The 12,926-nt window shown below is 45.7% G+C and overlaps 1 protein-coding gene across 1 annotated transcript in view; it reads left to right on the top strand.

Moving 5' to 3' along the window:
- The window catches only part of CTNNA2 (catenin alpha 2), a 542,314-nt gene extending 541,531 nt beyond the window's left edge, over positions 1-783 (top strand). The window contains exon 17 of the mRNA XM_048508766.1: positions 760-783. Within this exon, the coding sequence (XP_048364723.1) occupies positions 760-783 (24 nt within the window). The remainder of the gene's footprint in view (positions 1-759) is intronic.
- The last annotated feature ends 12,143 nt before the right edge of the window (positions 784-12,926 follow it).

Here is a 12,926-nt window from a genome sequence, read left to right as displayed (position 1 = left end):
AAACACCCTGTGAGGTAGGTGTGGCTGAGAGAGCTCCGAGAAGCTGTGACTAGCCCAAGGTCACCCAGATGGCATGTGTGGGAGTGTCCAGGCTAATCTGAATTCCCCAGTTAAGCCTCCACAGCTCAGGCGGCAGAGCGGAGAATCAAACCAGGTTCCTCCAGATTAGATACACGACCTCTTAACCTCCCACGCCACTGCTGCTCCAGGTTTGTTCTGTTCAAGTGGCAGATTGAGTGATTGATTGATTGATTGATTGATTGATTGATTGATTTCACATTTATCTACACTTATGGATGCATCTCCTCAAAGAGCATTGACGGGTGCAAGCGCATCCCTGCATGCACGGACATCCTCTTGATTGGTAGATCCAGAGCAGCAGGGTGGGAAAAAATAAAACAGTTCTGCTCCAGTGGTTGTTTGTACGGAAGCGCGGTCACCCTGGGATATTTGAAAAGAATTGCCAATTTGGTGATATTTGAAAATCCCCGGCTCAGAGAAAGATTGCGGGGCAACACCGGGGAAGGCCCGCTTTAGCACCGGGAACCATGAGGAAAACTTGCACGAACCAGGATATTTCATTTGCCCATCCCATGATAATTGGGGCATGCGGAAACGGCCCTATTGTGTCAGGGAGAAGGCCAGGCTAAAATCCATCTGCCTTACATGCCACTATCAGCAGGGGATTGCTCTGAAATAGGCACAGGTTTTGCAACTTGAATCAGACCTCATTTTTCTGTTTGGTGGGGGGAGAAGAAGCTGAATAGTGCAAAACCCTTTTGAACCTCCCTCCCTTCTCCAAGATCCCGTGTCTGTTTTCCCCCAGACTGATGGTAGCTGTTTGTAACGAGAAGTGTCTTCTTTCCCGATGCACAACATTATTTCTTTGCCATTACAGCTGTCATAACACTGTAACAAAACCTTTTATTTCTCCCTGTATGCGGGTTTTCCACCCTGCTTTGGAGTTATAGTGTCAGCTTTTTTCGGTGCAGCACCTCTTCTTTTTCTGCCGTCTCTAGTTGTGTTCCTACGAGTCAGTCCCGTTTTTGAAATCCAGACGTAACAAGGGTTTAAACAGGTGCGTGCATGCGAATCAAACACAGCTACAGTGCGTTTGATGGCCATGTAATTTACTTTCCACCGTCTTGTTTGCTGAATTTGGGAATGTGCATTTAATTGTCTGGTGGAAACACTCAAATGTTCATCAGATGTTTCTCCTGGGATGGGTTGGGCTCATATTTTTTATCTGCAGCTCAGTGCATCATAACTGATTCTTCCCTTTTTAACCACACAACAACCATGTGTGGTATGTCAGGCTGAGGCAGAATAGCTTTTTCATGGTCACCAGTGGCGTAGCGCCAAGGGGGTGGCAGGGAGCGTGATGCACCGGGGGAGCGCTGGTGCAAAGGCATGGATGGGCGTGGCAGGGGTGTGGGGCACACACGTGCCCCGGGTGCAGTTTCCCCTCGCTCCGGCCCTGAGGGTCACTCAGTGATTTTTGACCCTGCATGGGGGTTTGTACTTGGATCTCTCTGCTCCTAGTTCATCACTGCCATTATCACACAGCATGGGCTATCTGGAACCTCCCAACTCAAGTTGCATTTTGCCTTTAGCCTGTACACTCCCACACATGCCAGCTGGGTGACCTTGGGCTAGTCACAGCTCCTCGGAGCTCTCTCAGCCCCACCCACCTCACAGGTGTTTGTTGTGAGGGGGGAAGGGCAAGGAGATTGTAAGCCCCTTTGAGTCTCCTACAGGAGAGAAAGGGGGGATATAAATCCAAACTCTTCTTCTTCTTCTTCTTCTTCTTCTTCTTCTTCTTCTTCTTCTTCTTCTTCTTCTTCTTCTTCTTCTTCTTCTTCTTCTTCTTCTTCTTCGCCTCCTCCTCCTCCTCCTCCTCCTTCTTCTTCTTCAAAAAAATCAGAATCAACCAATAGCCATCCCAAGAACATTTTGTTAATTCTCCTTGTGCGCTTACAGAGCATTTTTTAAAACCTGTTTTCTTTCGTGAGACTGGTTAAATGAACGTAGGTTGTCCGAACAATTCCCGGCTTGCAGGCTCCTCTGTGAATTTTTTTTGAAAAACATAATTGGAAAGCAGAAGACCTAAAAACATTTTTGTAAGAGAGGGGGCTCCAATGGACAGGAGAATATCTCCGAACAATCCCTCCTGTCTTTGGCGGAGGACACTCTGGGCCCCTCCCCCTCCCCTGGTGTTTGGCCAAAAGAAGAGAGAAATGTCTTTGTTTAGAAGAACAGCCTCTTATTAAATTTAATTACTTCCCCTGTGGATTAAGTAGGGAAGGTGTGACTTCCAGATGAAAAGATAGGGTTTCTTCCACTGCTGGGGTGAGAGGACAACCACGAACAGGGATGGCTTTGAAATGGAGTGCCTTGCCGTGTGTGTTTTCCCTCCTTCCAAGGGTGGAAGAGAATTCTTCAAAGAGTTTAAATTTTAATTGTCAGCGGCGGCAGCCTACTGAATCGGAATACGCCCTTCGACAAGGAAAAACTGCCAGGTAACTGCCTTCTTCGTCTCTGCAAAGGGAAAACAGTGAATGCATGAACTCACTTGAACTACGGCGAGGTTCTTTTATCATTCATGAATACTGCAAACTGGAGAGGCCGGCTGCTTGTCTCCAACTCTGCTCCGCCAAGACGTTTCTGGGTCTTTTATTCGCAAGCATTATGGTTTTCAGTGATCCTCAAGTTTGGGGTTGGCCATGACTGATGGCTCAAACTGGCCCAATCTCACCAGTTCTTGGGAGGTCAGAAGGTTGGATTGTAGTTAGTACTTGGACGAGAAACCACCAAGGATGTCTGAGGTTGCTTCACAGAGGTAAGCGGTGGCAAACCACCTCTGAAGGTCTCTTGCCTTGAAAACCTTATGGAGTTGCCCTGAGTTAGCCGTGACTTGAAGGTCCTTTTCACTACCCCTGTCTTACCACAAGAGGGCACCAATGCACAGAACCGATAGGCTCGCGTTTGGCACCCCAGAAGGTACCACAAAGTTTTCACTGCCTTTGAAGACTTCTCTTTTCCTCTTTTCCCTTTTCCTGGCCAATCCTTTCAAAAAGGGGAGCTGGGTTTCCGCTTGGAATTGCCATAAGGACTCTCCTTTGCTAATTGCATTTGATTGGGCTTTTGTTAGGGAAAAAAAAATAATCCACCCACCGTTTGATGTTCTTGCGTACCATTGCTATTTGAACTGGAGGGTGAGAGGACCAAATCTCACTTACTCCATGCACATTGGGGGGGGGGGGGCTAGGCTTTGAAAATGCTCACTCACGGGCCTAAATGGCACATAATTATATTGTCACGTTGGCCCTAGAGCTACACATTAAATTAGATGATAATGCGCAGGCATCGTGTTCATCCACATTTATCCGGTTGCCAGGGGTGAGCCTGACCCAGCTTGGAAACTCTGTTGCTGTGGATAAATTCCTTTTTTTTCACCCCCCCCCCCCGGTGTGGGATCAAAGAATAAAGAGCTCCTTTTGAATGGGAGGCAAAAACTCATTATAATTTTTAACATTCCATTGTGCGGCTCGGTTGAACTGCCTGGCGATTTCAAAAGGAACCGGCTCTCCAAGATCTCTTGGTGAGATTATAAGGATTTCTCAGGGAGGGGCTGCACTTCAGTGGGAGAGAACATGCTTTGCATGCAGAAGGTTGCCGGTTCGATCCCCGACCTCTCTCAAATATTAAAGAAGGGATTTTGTGGAGCAAACACTGAGAAAGCAGAAGGCGGCGGCAGCGGCGGAAGAGATGGCAGAGGAATTTAGATTTATACCCTGCTTTTCTTGACCATAATGAGTCTCAAAGCAGCTGACAAACTCCTTCCCTTCCCTTGAGAGCCAGCGTGGTGTAGTGGTTAAGAGCAGGTGGAATGTAATCTGGAGAACCGGGTTTGATTCCTCACTCCTCCACCTGAGTGGCAGAGGCTTATCTGGTGAACCAGATGTGTCTCCTCACTCTACAGCAGCAGTGGTGTAGGAGGTTAAGAGCTTGTGTATCTGATCTGGAGGAACCGGGTTTGATTCTCAGCTCTGCCGCCTGAGCTGTGGAGGCTTATCCGGGGAATTCAGATTAGCCTGTGCACTCCCACACATGCCAGCTGGGTGACCTTGGGCTAGTCACAGCTTCTCGGAGCTCTCTCAACCCCACCTACCTCACAGGGTGTTTGTTGTGAGAGGGGAAGGGCAAGGAGATTGTAAGCCCCTTTGAGTCTCCTGCAGGAGAGAAAGGGGGGGATATAAATCCAAACTCTTCTTCTTCTTCTACATTCCTGCTGGGTGGCCTTGGGCTAGTCACAGTTCTCTCAGAACTCACTCAGCCCCATCTGCCTCACAAGGCGTCTGTTGTGGGGAGAAGAAGGGAAAGGCACTTGCAAGCCACCTTGAGTCTCCTTACAGGAGAGAAAGGGGGGGTTATAAATCCAAACTCTTCTTCTTCCCCTCCTCACAACAGACGCCTTGTGAGGCAGGTAGGGCTGAGAGAGTTCGGAGACAGTCAGAAGCCCGGGAAAGGAAACAGCAAACAAGTAATGAAGTGGTCTGCCCATCTTGGCAGGTGGCAAACCTTTGAAGGAAAACAGAGCCGAGGCAGCCTTGTGGATGTCCTGGCCGGATGCTGGTCTCATGCCAGCCAGTCGTTTGCTTTTGTCTCTATTAGCAAGCGCCTGAAAGAACACGTCGAGGCACTCGAGAGGGGACTTCAGGAAAAGGAGAACAAATTGCTTGAGGTGTGAGAACTGTTTCAAATTCCTACCACTGCAGCGGCAACTGAGAAAAAGGGGCCCTGGGCAGGCGGCTTGCTCCTTGAGCTCTGAATTATTGACACAACACAACATCTACAGTTGCGTGTCTGGAACTTTTGCCCGAAAAAAACCTATTATTCAGCATGCCTGAGGTCTTACGAAGGAAACATCTCTTCTGATAAAGAGGTAAATGCGTTTTGTGTCCCAAAACTAGGTGCCAATAGTGGTTGAACCCAGAATCTTTCACATGTCAAGCAAATGCTGGACCACTGAAGCGAAGCATTAGAAAGTATCAAGTCTGAGCAGTTGTCACTCACAGGAAATGGCAAAAGATCAAATTTGCATTCGATCAAGGTTCTGGTCTCATGGGACCAGGTCCTATGAGGAAAGGCTGAGGGATTTGGGAATGTTTAGTCTGGATGAGATTGAGGGGGGATATGATTGCTCTCTTAAAGTATTTGAAGGGCTGTCACTTAGAGGAGGTCAGGGAGCTGTTCTTCTTCTTATTGTTATTATTGTTATTGTTGTTATTGTTGTTATTGTTGTTATTATTGTTATTGTTGTTGTTGTTGTTGTCGTCGTCGTTATCATCATCATCATCATCATCATCATCATCATCATCATCATCATCATCATCATCATCATCATCATCATCATCATCATCATCATCATCATCATCATTATTAATTAGGTTTATATACCGCCGTCCCCCGGAGGGCTCAGGGTGGTGAACAACATGTAAAATAGAGCACATATATCAGATTAAAATCCATTAAATATCAGTTAATACAGCCTCTAATAAATATAAACCCTACCCCATTAAAATGCAGCATTCTTAAGATCACATAAAAGATGGCGCCTACTATCAATTCCCTTAAAAACCCAAAGGGAAGGGCGGTAGGATCCATTTGATGTTATAAGGAGTGGGGGCCCATCAGCGGCTAGTCTCCCCAAAGGCCCAGCGGAACAGCTCAGTCTTACAGGCCCTACGGAACTCATTAAGATCCCACAGAGCCCGGACAGCTGGCGGAAGAGCATTCCACCAGGCCGGGGCCAGAGCTGTAAAGGCTCTGGCCCGGGTGGAGGTCAGCCGCATCATTGAGGGGCCAGGGATACCCAGTAGGTTGGCCTCTGCCGAGTGCAGAGACCGATTCGGGACATATGGGGTAAGACGGTCCCACAGGTACGGAGGTCCCAGGCCGTGCAAGGCCTTGAAGGTTAACACCAACACCTTGAAAACAATTCGGAATTCAGTTGATAGCCAGTGCAAGCGGCGAAGCACAGAATAGAATAGAATAGAATAGAATAGAATAGAATAGAATAGAATAGAATAGAATAGAATAGAATCTTTATTGGCCAAGTGTGATTGGACACACAAGGAATTTGTCTCCGGTGCATATGCTCTCAGTGTACATAAAAGAAAAATACATTTGTCAAGAATCATAAGGTACAGCACTTAATGATTGTCATATAGGTCTAGTAAGCAATCAGGAAACAATCAGTAGTAATGAAAACATAAAATGTAAAATCATAAAATAAAATAAAATAAAATAAAATGTCAGCACAGGCTATAGTCATACAGTCATAAGTGGGAGGAGATGGGTAATAGGAATGATGAAAAAAGTAGTGCAGTAATTATATAATAAGTATATAATAAATAGTTTAACATTACACCAGCACATTACACCAGCACAGCACAGGTGTAATGTGTTGACGGCAGAAGATCAGACTTGCAACCGTGGGCTAAAATTATGGGCAGAAGGGCTCTGACTGGATATTGGTGGGGTGTGGGAGGGGAAGTGTACACTAAGAGTTGTGCAATAATGGAATCAGCCATCTGGTGAGATCCCCTTCTCTGGCAGTCTTCAAGCAGAAAAACACTGGCCTGGGATGCTCTAGGTCTGTGGTGGCTAACCTTTGGCACTCCAGATGTTATGGACTACAATTCCCATCAGCCCCTTCCAGCATGGCCAATTTGCCATGCTGGCAGGGGCTGATGGGGATTGTAGTCCATAACATCTGGAGTGCCAAAGGTTCACCACCACTGCTCTAGGTTGATCCTGCACTGAGCAGGGAGTTGGACTAGATGGCCTGTATGGCCCTTTCCAACTCTATGATTCTATTCCATCGTTTTATGATGTCCAGGGTTTCCTGGTTGCTTAAAATGGCGACTGGAGTTCTACCCCGATGGCTTTAAATATTAAATGAGCACAAATCAAGAGCAAAGCGCTATTTAGTAAAGTGCTAGAGTGAAAGGTGTGCTATAATGAATAAATACCTACATACACACAAGCATGAAACATACATAAGAATCTAAGTCCAACACATAAATATATTATAAAGATCCTAAAACCTCAGGAAACATCAGACTGGCAGAATTCTCAGCTTTCCTTGAACAACAGAGAGACTGAGAATCAGACAACAAGCATCTCTCTAATCTGGAGAACTGGTTTGATTCCAGTCCTCCACCTGAGTGGCAGAGGCTTATCTGGTGAACCAGATTGTTTCCGCACTACTACATGCCTGATGGGTGACCTTAGGCTAGTTCTTTGGAACTCTCTCAGCCCTACCTACCTCACAAAGTGTCTGTTATGGTGAGAGGAAGGTAAAGGGGCACATAAGGTACCTTGAGTCTCCCTACAGTAGAGAAAGGTGGTGTATAAATCCAAACTCCTCTTCCCCCTCCTCCCCCTCCTCCTCCTCCTCCTCCTCCTCCTCCTCCTCCTCCTTCTGTGCACATTGCACATGCCAATCATTTTTACAGTGATCCATTGCTGGAATTGGTGGATATTTGTCAGATTTATGATAAATTTCCTGAGAAGAAGGGTCGTTTAAAGGAGTTGTTTGGAAAAGGTGCCCAGAATGTCTTCTTCTTAGTAAAATTTTGGGTGGACTTAAATTGCAACATTCAAGTTGATACATTCTATGGTGTAACTAGTCAGTATGAAGTCAGAAAATATGACATTCACCTGTTCCACCGAAGTCTGCTCTTTTGTGAAGCAAGTAGTAGAAAAAGTAGAAACTGAATATGCACGGTTTGAGAATGGCTGGTTTGTGTACAGAATAAATCATTCTTCAATGTGTGAATATATACATACGTACTGTAAAGGGGACAAATCTTATTCAGAGTCCTCCAGTGATCTCCTGTGGAGTAGGCAACCAATATCCAATCTTCAAAAGACAGACTAAAGTTGCCAAACAAGGTGTGGGTCACTCTGCCACAATTCTCAGAGTCTCATATAAATATTAGTCACCAAATGGGACGTCCAGGTCCCAATGCCTTCGCTTCAAAGCACCAACAATTAATTCAAGAAGTGGAGATTCTTGAAGGATTCTTGAATTAATTTTTTTGGTGTGCTTTGAAGTTAAAGCATTGGGACCTGGACATCCCGTTTGGTGTTGAGACTCTGAGAATTATTGCAGAGTGATTCGCACTTCGTTTGGCAACTTTAGTTTGTCTTTTTTGAGGATCTGGTGTTGGTTGCCAACTCCACAGGAGACGGCTGGAGGATTTTGAATAACACTTGTCCCCTTTATAGTATGTATGTATGTATGTATGTATGTATGTATGTATGTATGTATGTATGTATGTATGTAATGTTTTCAAAGGTTTTAGAATCTTTATAACATATTTAAATTATTTATTTATTTATGCAATTTATACCCTGCCCTATACCATAGTCTCAAAGCTGCTAACAAATGGGGATGAAACCCCTGTTGAAACATACAAAGTGTAAATCAGAATAAAAACATAGGCCCCTTCCGCACACGCAGAATAATGCATTTTCAAACCACTTTCACAACTTGGGTACTGTGTGGTTTCCGGGTTGTATGGCTGTGTTCTAGCAGCATTCTCTCCTGACGTTTCGCCTGCAACTCAGGAGAGAATGCTGCTAAATCTGACGGCCTTACAGCCCACAACCAGGCTCTACTAGTGTTGCTCAACGATGAAGGCATGGGACAATACACTTTCACAACTGTTTGCAAGTGGATTTTGCTATTCCGCACAGCTTCAAAGAGCATTGAAAGCAGTTTGAAAGTGCATTATTCTGCATGTGCGGAAGGAGCCATAGTTAAAATAATACATAAAATCCGTGGCTGGCATCAGTGAGAGGGTCCGGGGTGTGTGTGTGTCAACCAATAAAGGCCTGGGTAAACAGCAAGGTTTCCACCAGGTGTCTGAAATCATATAATATTGGCACCTGGCAAATTTAAAAAATGAGGCTGTTCCACAATTTAGGGGCTATCACGGAGAAAGCCCTCTCCCATGCCCAGTTCCGTCACACCTCAGCAGCGGAAGGGATCACCAGGAGGACCTCAGCTCTTGATCTCAGTGTGTGGGTCAGCTTGTATGGACGAAGGCATTCCTTTAGGTAGGTTTAGGTTTCGTCTTAGAGTCTTATTTATGCTTCTTACTTGTACGTATATATTTATCTATTTATTACAGCACACATTTCACTATAGCACTTTATTAAACAGCATTTTGAACGTGATTTGTGTGCCTTTAATATTTAAAGCCACAGGGGTAGAGTGTCTTGTTTGAGTTATGTAAGTTATACTAGATCCCACCTCTTGTTTTACTGCAGTTCTACTGTCACAGTTGGATGCAGACCTTTGAGATAGAAGAAAAGAAGGAGACTCCACAACACTCCTCCTCCTCCTCCTCCTCCTCCTCCTCCTCCACCTCCTCCTCCTTCGTCTCCTTCTTCACCCAGAAACTGGAATCCCTAACAAACTCCCAGAATCCCTCTTTCCTTGGACTGATTACTGAGACTCCAAAAGGTCTTTCCCCTTCTCTTCTGTAGCCACTGAACAACATCTGTTGCACATGAGGCCTTTCATACAAGTGTGAGATGGGACGGGTGGTTTCTTCCACCCTAAAAAAAAAAAGGCAGAGATGGCAAAAGATTCCCATCTAAAGAACCAGCCTGCTCTTTTTGTTTTCTTTTTACCCTCAGCAGGAGACAGAATCGAACTCACGCCTACTTGTGTTTATGTTATTGACATTCTCGGTGTGTGTCCGTGATATAACTAAAATGCGAGAGGAGCTAACCGCAGGGCGCTTGTGGGAAAGGGGTGTAGTTTGGAGATGCAGACGATGTCGCTTAAATGCAGCTTTCGATGAATGACACACAATCGACAACAGGGGCCCCCTCCCCTCGAAACCAGTAAAGAGAAGCCAGAATCTGTTACTTTATCCATCGATCAACTGGAGATAAGCTGATTAGAAGCCAGAGTCAATATTATGGATATGAGCAGAAAAGGACAGACTTAACAAGCTTATTCTAAAGAGCTGTTTGATCCTATGATGGCTGTTCTTTTAGAGACTCAGAGGACTGTCGCCAACTGCAAGGCCCCTTCCGCACATGCAGAATAACGCATTTTCAATCCACTTTCGCAATTGTTTGCAGGTGGATTTTGCTATTCCACACAGCAAAATCCAGCTGCAAATTGCATTGAAAGTGGATTGAAAGTGCATTATTCTGCATGTGCGGAAGGAGCCTTTGTTGGGAAATGCTTGACAATTTGGGGTCTATCCTGGTGGGGGGGGGGGGTCGGGGAGGGAAGCTCAGGCCCCTTCTGCTCTTGCAGAATAATACACTTTCAATCCACTTTGGCCCCTTCTGCACACGCAAAATAATGCGTTTTCAAACCACTTTCACAACTGTTTGCAAGTGGATTTTGCCATTCCGCACAGCTTCGAAGAGCACTGAAAGCAGTTTGAAAGTGCATTATTCTGCATGTGCGGAATGAGCCTAATATACAAAGGTGCCTATTGTTTAAAAGTGGATTTTGCTATTCCGCCCAGTGAAATCCAACTGCAAAGTGCTTTGAAAGTGAATTGAAAATGCATTATTCTGCATGTGTGGAAGAGGCCTCAGGTGGGGTTCACTGAAACAGGCTCCATCTTTCAAAGCCATCATTTTCTCCCCCTTAATTGATTTTTGTAATCTGGAGTTTAGTTATAATTCTGGAAGATCTCCAGGTCTCATTGGAAGGTTGGCAACCCTAATTCAGAATAAGTCCAATTAAATATTTAAGATGTCGGAGTATGTCTGGGAAGACCCAAGTTCAAATTCCTACTCATTCACAAAGTGATGGGAGATGAGTGGCAACCCCTCGGTGACCAAGAGTCTTTTCTTTGTATTGTCAAAGGCTTTCACTGTCGGAATCACTAGGCTGTTGTGGGTTTTCCAGGTTGTATGGCCGTGTTCCAGTAGCTGGAAGAGACCCCAAGGGCCATCAAGTCGAACCTCCTGTAATGCATAATCAAAGCACTCCTGACAGATGGCCATCCAGCCTCTGTTTAAAAACCTCCAGACTTCACCACACTCCAAGGTAGTGCATTCCACTCTCGAACAGCCTTTAATGCCAAGAAGTTCTTCCTGATGTTTAGGTGGAATCTCTTTTCCTTCACCTTGAACCCATGACTCCGGTCCTACTCTCTGGAGCAGCAGAAAACAAGCTTGCTCCCTCACCAATGTGACATCCTTCAAATATCTAAACAGGGCTATCATGTCACCTCTTAACCTTCTCTACATCAAACTAATCATACCCAGTTCTCTAAGTCTCTCCTTGTAGGGCATGGATTCCAGCAGCAGTGGCATAGGAGGTGAAGAGCTTGTGTATCTAATCTGGAGGAAGTGGGTTTGATTCCCAGCTCTGCCGCCTAAGCTGTGGAGGCTTATCTGGGGAATTCAGATTAGCCTGTACACTCCTATGCATGCCAGCTGGGTGACCTTGGGCTAGTCACAGCTTCTTGGAGCTCTCTCAGACCCACCTACCTCACAGGGTGTTTGTTGTGAGGGGGGAAGGGCAAGGAGATTGTCAGCCCCTTTGAGTCTCTTACAGGAGAGAAAGGATATAAATCCAAACTACTACTCCTCTCCCTCTCCCTCTCCCTCTCCCTCTCCCTCTCCCTCTCCCTCTCCCTCTCCCTCTCCCTCTCCCTCTCCCTCTCCCTCTCCCTCTCCCTCTCCTCCTCCTCCTCCTCCTCCTCCTCCTCCTCCTCCTCCTCCTCCTCCTCCTCCTCCTCCTCCTCCTCCTTCTTCTTCTTCTTCTTCTTCTTCTTCTTCTTCTTCTTCTTCTTCTTCTTCTTCTTCTTCTTCTTCTTCTTCTTCTTCTTCTTCTCATTTTGGACCCATTCCAGCTTGTCAATATCCTTCTTAAATTGCAGTGCCCAAAACTGTACTCAATATGTAGAGTATGAAGGAGGATTGGGAGATCTTTCATTCCCCCTGCTTGAAATGCACTGGCTATGCGCATATCTGGTTGACAGCTCCTCCGAGCAGCTGAAAGCCTTTGAAAAGTTTGTTTTGGTTTTGGAGATGTCACTCCCCACACCCACTGTGAAATAATACGCAATTAATTCATCATCTTCTCAGATTTCTGTCATTGGCAGATACATCCTGGCTGCTGGGCTGGATAAGGACTGGCGAGGGGAAAAAAAGAAGGTGATTCTCTCAGCCCCAAGCCATGAGTAACGTTCTGAACTTTTAATCAACGTCCCCTTTGGAAGATGCAACATGACACACGAGGCTCCTGGCCCAGCTGGCCTCGCTGGCCTGTCAAGCATATGTTCCTTGTACAACACAATCAGATCTCATTAAACCGTCTCCTTCCATGACAGTTGTCAAAACAAGAGGTGGCAAAAGCTCTCCATTGTTTTTTTAAAAAAACATCTCTCCAAATCTTTGCCAGTCACAAGAGATTAGGCGCGAGATGAACACAGTTATGAACTCGAACAGGTTTGAAAGCCACGAGAAGAGGTTACAGCTTGTTGAAGGGCGCTTTCCCTCCTGTGTCGATTTTTTCCCAGGCTTTTCGGCTGGTGTAGATGGGTGGCATCTGCTGCACTTCAAAATGTGGCCCACATCAAACAGATGGAGCGATCAAATTTTGGCGGGACTTGAAGACCGCTCAATTGAAAAGATCATTCACGTGATGGAAGCCAACCAGATGCTTGATCTAGAGTTAATGCAGCATGGTCGCCACATCTCAAAAAGGATATCGAAGAGATAGAAAAAGTGCACAGAAGGGCAACGAGGATGATTGAAGGATTGGAGCACCTTCCTTATGAGGAGAGGCTGCAGCGTTTGGGACTCTTTAGTTTGGAGAGGCGTCTGAGGGATGATTGAGAATCTATAAATTATGCATGGGGTAGAAA

Source organism: Sphaerodactylus townsendi, linkage group LG10, assembly GCF_021028975.2.
Source record: "Sphaerodactylus townsendi isolate TG3544 linkage group LG10, MPM_Stown_v2.3, whole genome shotgun sequence".
Taxonomy (NCBI): domain Eukaryota; kingdom Metazoa; phylum Chordata; class Lepidosauria; order Squamata; family Sphaerodactylidae; genus Sphaerodactylus; species Sphaerodactylus townsendi.
The sequence above is the reverse complement of the archived record's forward strand: the minus strand, read 5'-3'. Positions and strand labels throughout refer to the sequence as shown.